General features: G+C 37.0%; 1 protein-coding gene across 2 annotated transcripts; it reads left to right on the forward strand.

Moving 5' to 3' along the window:
• On the forward strand, positions 7-3895 carry LOC107618616 (SWR1 complex subunit 2). Of its 2 annotated transcripts, none has more exons than XM_016320724.2 (7): positions 7-164; positions 749-1433; positions 1761-2373; positions 2466-2566; positions 2663-2752; positions 2869-2993; positions 3448-3895. In XM_016320724.2, the coding sequence occupies exons 2-7, from the start codon at positions 858-860 to the stop codon at positions 3590-3592; spliced, it is 1650 nt and encodes a 549-aa protein (XP_016176210.1). In that variant the 5' UTR covers positions 7-164; positions 749-857; the 3' UTR covers positions 3593-3895. The 2 variants fall into 2 exon arrangements, with proteins under 2 accessions (XP_016176210.1, XP_016176211.1); XM_016320725.2 differs by lacking the exon at positions 7-164 and adding an exon at positions 177-394.

A 10008-nucleotide genomic window follows, 5' to 3' on the forward strand; every position in this document is an offset into this window, starting at 1 on the left:
GGCATTGCTATTTCACACAGTAACTCCTAACAACGCATTTTTGCAAAGAATGAAGAAAAGCCCCTCTTTCTACCCCAACTTGGGCTACAGTTCACCTTTCCTGCACCACAAGAGGCATCAAATACTTAATCATAGACACCTTCGCAATTTGGGAAATCTTCAAGGTAACAACAACAAGAACCCTCCTTCACCTAACCCTAATTCACTAACCTTCCTTCACAATCGTAGAACACTTGTTTGTGCTTGTTTGTCAATTCTTTTGCCTCGAAACTCTGATCTGAGCCTCACCCTGTTTCCTCAACTTCTCGGGAAGCCCTTTCTTTGTACCCATGCCTATCGGTTTGGGAGGGGAGAGGATTGAGTTACTATAGAAACGATTTTCTCAAATCAGAGTGTGAGGCCGTTGCCCTATTTTTCTGTGTTTGATTCAATGTGTTCTTATATTTTATGAAGCCTTTACCAAAGTAAAGTTGGAAAGGATTTTTTCCCTCGCTTTTTTCCCCTTATCTAGTTGTGTTAGGGTTTATGATTAAAAGGGGGAAATTGAGGAGAAAGATGATTTCGAACCGCTGTTTCCCTAAAATTTGGCATGTTCTTTACTATTCTTCCCCCATTTCTAAAAAATTTTCAATATGGTCTTTTTTTTTCTCTCTTTCTTTTTTTTATAATTTTATTTTGGAGTATGATTTTTGTGCTTTCAAGTGAGTGGGATTTGTAATGTTAATGATTTCATATGATTCTGTTGCAGGTGATATTGTTATTGTAGTGCCTTTTCGTAGTTTTACCTAAGCTATCATTCTTATTGTGGGAGACAAAAGTGCACCAGAACCTGCGCTTGGTATAACAACAACTGTTTAATGGAAGATTTTGGTGGTTCCGGGTTTGATGGCCTTAGTAATGCTGTGAGGAGGAAGAGGAGTCAAACTTCTCGCAGGCCTCGACCAGATTCGCAGCCTGTACCTGATGGTACCGACTTGTCTCCCTTGTCGTCAACACCCCCTTCAGATGATGTTAGCAGGGTCTCTAGTGAAGAGAATGCTGAAGACGATAAATCCCATAAGGATGGTGGGTTCAATGTGTTTTATAGTAATGAGCCTGGGCGAAGCAGCTTACAAAACAAACGCTGTAGCGAGGGTGTTCTTGCTCCAGCTAATTGGAAGGGTTCTAGCAAATCAAAGGATAGCTTAGAATCAGAATTGGGAAATGCAGAGATGTATGGTGGAAGTAATCCAGATAGTCCGAGTTTAGGGCAGTTTGGTGTTTCTCAGGATCCATTAGGGAATGAGAATCGTGTTAAAAAGGTGAAGCTGAAGGTTGGTGGTGTTACACGTACTATTCAAGCCAACTCTGCATCAAACAGTACTTCAGCTAGTGGATCAACTACAAAGAGCTCTCGATCATCAGATGCCACTAGATCACGCCACAAGCATCAGGTAGTTTTCCTTTGGATGTGATAATAGCTTCCTTCAGCAATTATGTCTTTATCATACAGTACTATGCTATATTTCTTCTTAATATGAGTGTTGGTTCTAGGGATATCTGGATATTTCAGATTGAATCATTAATTGGTAAGATATTATGCAATGTTTTTGTCTAGATATATAGACATATCTATTGCTTATCTGCAATAACTTGCTGATATACTTCTTATCTCTCTTTTGTGAAAGATTATTTGTCATTTAGATTTCTTGCTCTTATAGCTGATTTTTTTTTAATTGAAAAATCCCAATTGATGACTTCCTTCGATTGTATTATTGCAGAGCAATTCAGATGATAACCAGTCTCCCTTGGATAAGAGAAGTGGCCTGCAAGGCCTGCCGTGGAAGGATTTCTCAAGTCAGGACTCATTAATTGGGAGGTTATCTGGAAAAAATAAATTAAGCAAGCAAGGAGACAAGTCTGAATCAGTCCGGAAGAGCAAGCGAGTACCAAAGAGGCGTGTACTTGACGACGAATTTGGTGATGAGGATGATGAGGATGATGAGATTCGTTATCTGGAAAAGCTGAAAACATCAAAAGTTTCTGCTGTATATAGAGATGAAGAGGAATTAGGCAAGAAACATAAAAAGCTTTCTAGCATGGAAAATGCAGCCTCAACAAAATCAAGCAAAGATGGGAAGAAAAGGTTTAGACCAGATAGAGTGTATGAGGATGTGGATTATGAGGAAGAGGATGAGTCTGGGTCTGATGTTGAGGTTGAGGATAAGAAAAAGAAAAAACAGAGGAAGGAATCTGTTGATGTTTTGATGGACAGTAAAAGGGAAATAACTCTAACTACACGTCAACGGGCTCTTCAATCCAGCAAAGATGCCTCTGCACCTGGTTCAAGTTTAATTGAGTTCCCCAATGGATTACCACCTGCCCCGCCTAGAAGTGAGTATTTACTTAATTTTCTTTTATCTGTTCGATGTGATGCACTAGTAATGTGGCTCAATTCATAATGTTATGGTATATCTTGAATACAGAGCAAAAGGAGAAGCTTACAGAAGTGGAGCAGCAACTAAAGAAAGCTGAGGCTGCCCAGAGGCGTAAAATGCAAAATGAGAAGGCTGCCCGGGAGTCTGAGGCTAGTGTTCTCTCCAAATTACTGCTTTTTTCTTTTGTTATGTATAAATTTACATTAAATCCTTGATGCCATTGTACATATTTCACATTTTTGTAGGCTGAAGCTATAAGAAAAATTCTTGGTCAAGATTCTAGTAGGAAGAAGCGGGAAGAGAAAATGAAGAAACGCCAAGAAGAATTGGCTCAGGTTTTGCTTAGTTCAAACAATCTGTGTTTATATGTGCCTAACTGTCTATTCGTATATTTGTATGTGTGTGTGTGTGTGTTTAACACCTGTCATTTGTCTTCTATTATTATTTGCAGAGGGCAGCCAATGCACAAATGCTTGCATCAAACACTATTAGATATGTGATGAGTCCTAATGGTACAGTTGTGACATTTCCTGATGAAATGGGCCTCCCTAGTATATTCAATTCAAAACCGTGCAGGTACTGTCCTTTGCTTTGACATATGGAACCAGTTTGATTGTTTTTCTCAAAGCTATTTAGATATGTTTGGTAAATAAAATGCAAAAAGGGAAAGAAGATGAAAGAAATTGATGAGCTTGGATTTAATGAATTATTCATTTACTTTTCTTTGGTTTCCCACTGATGTTATATGATTGGACACAATAGTATCATATGTTTCATCCTAGTTGTTGTTTCTTTTGCTTTGAGCACTGGTCTCTTGACATTAAAGCTTGAGATAGAATTCTGATAGGAACATCAAACGCCAGGTGGTTTTTGCGTCCTTGAAATTTAATTTCAATGAATTTCCTTTAGCTGTTTCCATGAACTGACAACAAATCTTTATCAGAAGTTAGATACTCATAGATTTCAAGTTTGTTTTTAAACACACCAAAATTCCCTTAATGCTAATGATTATCATTTGGTATTGTCTCAGTTATCCTCCATCACGGGAGAGATGTGCCGGTCCGTCATGTCCCAACCCTTACAAGTATCGCGATTCAAAATCAAAGCTTCCTCTTTGCAGTCTCCAATGTTACAAAGCAGTCCGAGAGAAGATGGCTGCTGAAGCTATCTGTTGATGTTGCAAATGGACTTCCCATTCACTGGTTTATACCAAGTTGCGCACAGCCAATTTATGGCACCCATCCTTAGGTCCATGCTTTGTTGAGAGAAATTATGTTGAGCTTTTGGTGAGAGTCATTTTGTCTAATATGTTAATACATCTTTTGATTTTGCATTTTTGGTATGAGAGATTACTAGCATCATGCCCTGTAGCATGTAAATCTATTAGAAATATTTAGCTATTGGCAATGTCTAAATCTGAATATTACAGCATTGATTAAATTATTAATCACTAATCATTGATACATGACATTCCTTAATTTATTTTAATTTGAGAGGAGATTAATGTTTTGCTTGGTTGAGCAAAGAAGATGAGAAAAAAAGAAAGGAAAGAGAGAAAATGAAGAGAAGAGAAAATAACGAGGAAAGTGTGTGCATATATATATGTTTCGATCAACAGAAAAGAGAGAGAAAATTCGAAGTATATAAAATGACATAGATATCTATATGATAAAATATATATTTACATGATAATTTAAATTTGAAAATTATATAAAATAATTTTAAAATAAATACAAATTTTGAATTATTATTATTACTTTCTTGTATTTAGTTTGTCTATTTATTATTTTATAATTTTAACTTTAATTTAAATTTATTTTCCCACATTATAACAAATAAAATTGTGTTTATAGAAATGTAAGGAGAAACAAGTCAATTCTTATTCCACATCTATTTTCCATTTTTTTTTTCCTCTTTTAAGCAAAAGAATTTTTCATGTGAGGTCTAGTGTAAACTTTTTTTTTCTACTAGTGTTTAGTATTTACTTCATCTAAATAAGGTAAAAATATTTTTCGACTTTTTTCTCTTATAGATTTTTTTATTTAATTTTTTTGTGTCTTTCTTTCTTTTTTTTCGATTTTCTCTTGAATCAAACGGAGTATCAAGAAAAAACGACATAAAAGAAACATAAATTAATAGGTCAAGTAGAGGTGGTTCAAATAGGGTTTAAGGTGCTCTGCTAGGATTTAGGTGCTTTAAGATTTTATTGAGTAGGGACTTTAATTTTGCATTTTCGTGTGCTAATGTCTTACTCGGACAAGTGTTTTTTTGTGATCAATGGAAGGAAGAGGAATAGGATATGGGGGAAAGAAGGATCGAGAAAGATCATCAGGGAATAGAGTGGTGTTCTTCGATGATAATAATATCAAAGAAGGGTTGGAAGTATGTGGAAAGAGTCTAGTAGGTCGAATTCTGTTTGATAAGTCCTTTTCTATTGACACAATCGAATTTGTTATGTTTGCTATATGACAACAGCCTGAAGATTTTCGTGTCACTGATCATGGAGACAACACCTTCCAATTCTTTTTTGATAACAAGCAGGATTTAGTTAGGGTAGTGAAGGAGGTCCCATGGCTCCTCAAAAACTACATAGTCAATATCAAAAGATGAAAATAAGAGATGGGTTTTAAGGGAGAGAAGGTGGAGGAAAGCTGGGGAGAGCAGATGAAGGCAGCACAAACAGGTAAAAGGGTTACTCACTTGAAAGAGAACCCCCAAACAAATCAAGGTTCACTCAGGTGACTAGAAAAATAAGTCCAAGAAGCCCACTCCAGTTAATCTCCTTTGAAGTATGACGGCATTATCTGTAAAAGAGAAGAATAACAAGAACAACTATGAAATGGAGGAAACGAGAACAAGTAGAGGGGATGGTCTGATTACTGCTAGAAAGCCACTAGCAAAATGGAATTGTTCCAATAAGGAGGGAGAAAATAATAGGGAGAAGCAGACAATTGTGTGTGTTGCAAGTTCTCCAGAGAGTAAAAAAGAAATAAATCCTATTATTGCTGTACATAATTGTCAACGAATTGGAGGAACTAATTTGAAGGTTGGGCCAACTAGCAAAAAGTCAAAAATTAAACACTTGGCTAGGAAGACTGATTCTAATTTTTAAACTATAGTGGATGTTAAAAGGAGGTTAGGGGAAGCTGAGGATGAAACTTGGTGGAGGCATGAAGATGTTGAAGATTTGAATATGGATGAATCAGGGGAGGGTGTCAACCCACAATTGGCACTCAAAAGCCAATGAAAATGATGATGTGGAACTGTCGAGGTTTGAAGAAGACCTCAGCAGTTCACAACATATAAGGGATCAAATGATCCCATTCCCCCGAGGTGGTATTTTTGTAAGACAAAAAATACCTCTTCGTTTGTTAGGAGACAGTGTGAAAGATTTGGGTTTGAAGAAAATTTTTGCGTGGAACCGCAAGGTATGGCGGGTGAATTAGTCTTGGCATGGACTTCTGATACTCAGGTAACAATTATTGATGCAAGAAACTACTTTATTCATTTTCATTGGCTAGATAAAGGGAGAAACATGTTGTGGGTAGTTATTGTTGTCCACCTTCACAGCGAAGAATAACATAATGGCCAATATCTGGAGATTCTTCAGCGTCTTGAAGGCACTGAGAAACATTATTTACTAATTGGAGACTTCAATGCAATTTTGGGACAGCATGATAAAGAATGAGACAGGTACAAATAAAAAAGTTGCGTAACAGGTTTTAATGATTTCCTAAATGCGGGCATGTTAAGGGACATTGGCTATGAAGGTTGCAAATTTACTTGGTCAAATAGACAATTTGAGAAAAATCTAATGAGAGAGAGGCTTGACAGATGCTTAGTTTCTAATGGCTGGTTGGCGGAGTATCCTAATGCAAGGGCTCTACACCTAGAGGATATGGGTTCTGACGATCGCCCAATCATTATTCAGACCGATAGCAAGTTCGGAAATAGAAGCGACGCTTTAGATTCCAAGAAAGGTGGTGTGAGTTGGAGGAGGTTCAAAACATTATCAAGGAAGCTTGGCAACAAAATTTCTCAGGGTCACCGATGTACATTCTATTCAGCAAGTTGAAAAACTGCGGTCATAAACTTGTTGAATGACAATATACCAATCATAATAACTCAGCTAGGCTAATTGTGAAGCTTAATCAGAAGTTGGAAGTTGAAAAACAGAAAGGTTAGGTAGTAGATAAGCGTTTCATTTTAAATCTAGAAGCTGATCTTCAAGATGCTTATGAGAAGGATGAGAGATATTGGAAAGAAAAGTTCCGAGTGAAATGGTTATGGTAGGGTGATCAAAATACAAAATTCTTCTATACTAAGTTTCAAACTCAGAATAGACAGAACAGGTTGGAGAAACTGAAGGATGAAGATGGGCTGTACCGGACTGATGTGGAAGGTATTGGAGAGGTGGCCAAATCCTTTTTCAAGAAGCTCTTTTTTACTTCAAATCCTAAAATTCTTTTTTAGCTCCAGGTGAGAATGATTTTACAGTAAGGTTTTTTCAATATTAGGAGGTTGTTAAGAATGAAGTCTTTCAAGCATGTGCTAGCTTTTTCTCTGGTGGTAAAATGCTCTGCTTCCTGAATCACATGTAGATTTGTTTGATACTGAAGATTACAGGTGCTGATTCTATGACTCAGATTCGACTTATTAGTCTGAATACGGTATTCTATAAGATAATTTCAAAGCTTTTGGTTCATAGAATGCAATTTTATATGAATCAAAGTGCGTTTATTAAGGGTAGGTTGATCAGTGATAATGTCCTTATAGCCCATGAATTTACGCATTATTTGAAGACCAAGAGGCAAGGTGATTTTAATATGGCATTGAAGTTAGATATGAGTAAAGTCTATGGCCGAGTTGAGTGGAGTTTTGTTTGGGCAATGCTTGGATGGGATTTTGTCAGAAGTGGATTGGCTGGATGCAGAAGTATCTGACTACAGTTTCCTACTCATTTCTTGTTGATGGATTCTCTCACGGCTTTTTCAAGCCTACTAGGGATCTCCGACAGGGAGACTTTCTCCCTATCTATTTCTCATTTGTGTAGAGGAGTTATCTCATCTGCTCCACAAGGGTGAATAGAGACATGAGTTTTCAGGTCTACAGTTAAATTGGCAGTGTCCCACCATTAGTCATTTATTTTTTGCAGATAATTCTATTCTATTTGAAAAAGCCAATGGTCAAACATGTCAAAATCTACTTTGACTACTTTAGGAGTATACTGATATTAGTGGTCAAGTTACTAACCTGAACAAATCCTCGGTCTTCTTTAGCCATAACACGCTTGAGGAGCTGAGGAATGAGCTTGCGGAGATTTCACAGGTTCCACATGTTAGCTCACAGGATAAATATCTAGGTCTCCCTGCAGTTGTGAATAGATAAAAAAAATACTACCTTTATCTACATTGAAAATAAGGTATCTAAGAAACTTAATCAATGGAAGAGATTATTACTATCAGCTAGTGGTAGAGAAGTACTTATTAAGGCTGTGGATTCTGCTGTGCCTATTTATACCCTAAGCTGCTTCAAACTACCAGAATCACTCATTGACAACATACAAAGAAAAATGATGCAGTTTTGGTGGAGTCAGAGGGCGAATGAAAGAAAGCTTCAATGAATTGAGTGCGAGTGTGGGACATTGTGTGCAGAAATAAAGATCAGCGAGGATTGAGTTTCATGGACTTGAAAGCCTTTAATTTGGCAATGTTGGGAAAGCAAAGTTGGAGGATACTGAAGAGAAATGATTCTCTATTGCACCAAGTTTACAAAGCCAAATACTCCCCCTATTCCCCTTCATGAATGCTTAGATTGGTCAGAACCCCTCTTAGATTTGGAGGAGCATTCTTGAAGGCAGAAACATGCTAAAAAAAGGTTTGAAATGGCAAATTGGATAAGGTATTCAGGTCCGTATTTATGAGGGTGTTTGGGGGAACAATTCAGAGAGAACTGATGAATGTTTTAAATAATAACCTAATATGGGTCAACCAGATAATATTTCCTAATAGTACATGGAATGAAGATCTAATCTGTAGCACTTTCGCAGATGTAGTAGCTCAAAAGATCTTACAAACTCCTAGAACTGGTGAATAAGACAAGCTTATATGGGGGAAGGTAAAAAAGGGACCTTAGTCGGTAAATACGGGTTATTAAATTAGCTTCCAATTCTTCCATCCATCTTAGGAGTACCTTCCAGAAATTTTCCACCAGAAAGAGCTATGGCGTTCAATTTGGGGCGCTCAATTGGGAACTTAGATGTCCAGCTAAGGTCAGGCTCTTTCTTTGAAAAGCGGTTCATGGTGGCATACCTGTAAGGAAGAAACTTCAAGTTAGAATCCCCACAACCCCATCAAATTGTCCCAAATGTCAAATTGAGGAAGAAAATGTTCTGCACTGTTTAATTACATGCCAACACTCAACTCATGTTTGATCAGGAATTGGAATTACTAACATACCTGGAGATTATGACGAGTTGTGGAAATGGTGGGTCTTGAATATGAAGAACATAGGTTCAGGCACTAATGGTACATGAAGAAAATCTCTTGCTGCAATAACCCTCTGGCAAATTTGGATAGCTCAAAACCTAAAAGTTTTTGAAGACAACAACTCCTCAAGCTTAGAGATCGCTCAAGCTGCCACTAGAGCCAAGGACGAGTTCTGTGGAGTTACCCTTTGCTAGTTCTCACTTTTTAATTCTCTTTCTTAAGTATCTCTTATAATTTTTCTTAGTCAATGTAATTCTTTGTTTTGGAGAGTGCCACATCTTCCGTTCTGTTGTCCTTTTGAGAACCAAACTAATTATTTTCATTTAATAAAATGTCAGTCTTTGAAAAAAAAAAGACATAATTCATTTAACGGCTAACATTACATGATATTTTCAAAAGAGAGTTGCAGGCCAAATATTGAATACTTGGCTTAGAGAAAACCAATATTCCGTGGCTCTTTTATACTCCCTGTCCATGTTCTCTTTACATTTACAAATAACTTTTGTTTAAATTTTGCACAGGAACTAGGTGTAGAAATATTGAGAGGAATGAAGATTCGAATTGAAACGAGGCAATTGAACTGAGAGAGATAGAGTGAAGAAAGAAAATGCATTGAGTAGTGTAATATTGACTTCATCACTAATACAACATACATTGGCCTTTTATAGACAGTACTGTAACTGATCAGCAGCAAGATTAGATCAAGAATACAACTGTAATACCTAACAACTTTCTAAAAACAAAATAGTAAAATCTCATCCCGGTCTTTAACCATTATGCGAACCCCATTCCACCTCTCATCAATTGAAAAATGACATTGCGACCCTTAACCACTATCTTTGTTAGATCATTTGCCCCCTCTGACCTCTGTTAATGTCTCCGTCTCTAGCTAACGAAACTTGCCTACATGTACCGTTACATTAACACGTGTTACACAACCATTTTCAAGGACAAATAACCCCCTAATGACTAAAAAAAATGCTGCATTGAGTGGTTAAGAACGTTTTACTTCTTCTTCTTCTTTTCGTTGTTTAACCACTTCAAACCCTAAATAGAAGGATGAGCTGCACAGTAGAGCAATTTTTAGCTTCTAATAGTCGTTC

This window comes from Arachis ipaensis, chromosome B09 (assembly GCF_000816755.2).
Source record: "Arachis ipaensis cultivar K30076 chromosome B09, Araip1.1, whole genome shotgun sequence".
Classification (NCBI taxonomy): Eukaryota; Viridiplantae; Streptophyta; class Magnoliopsida; order Fabales; family Fabaceae; genus Arachis; species Arachis ipaensis.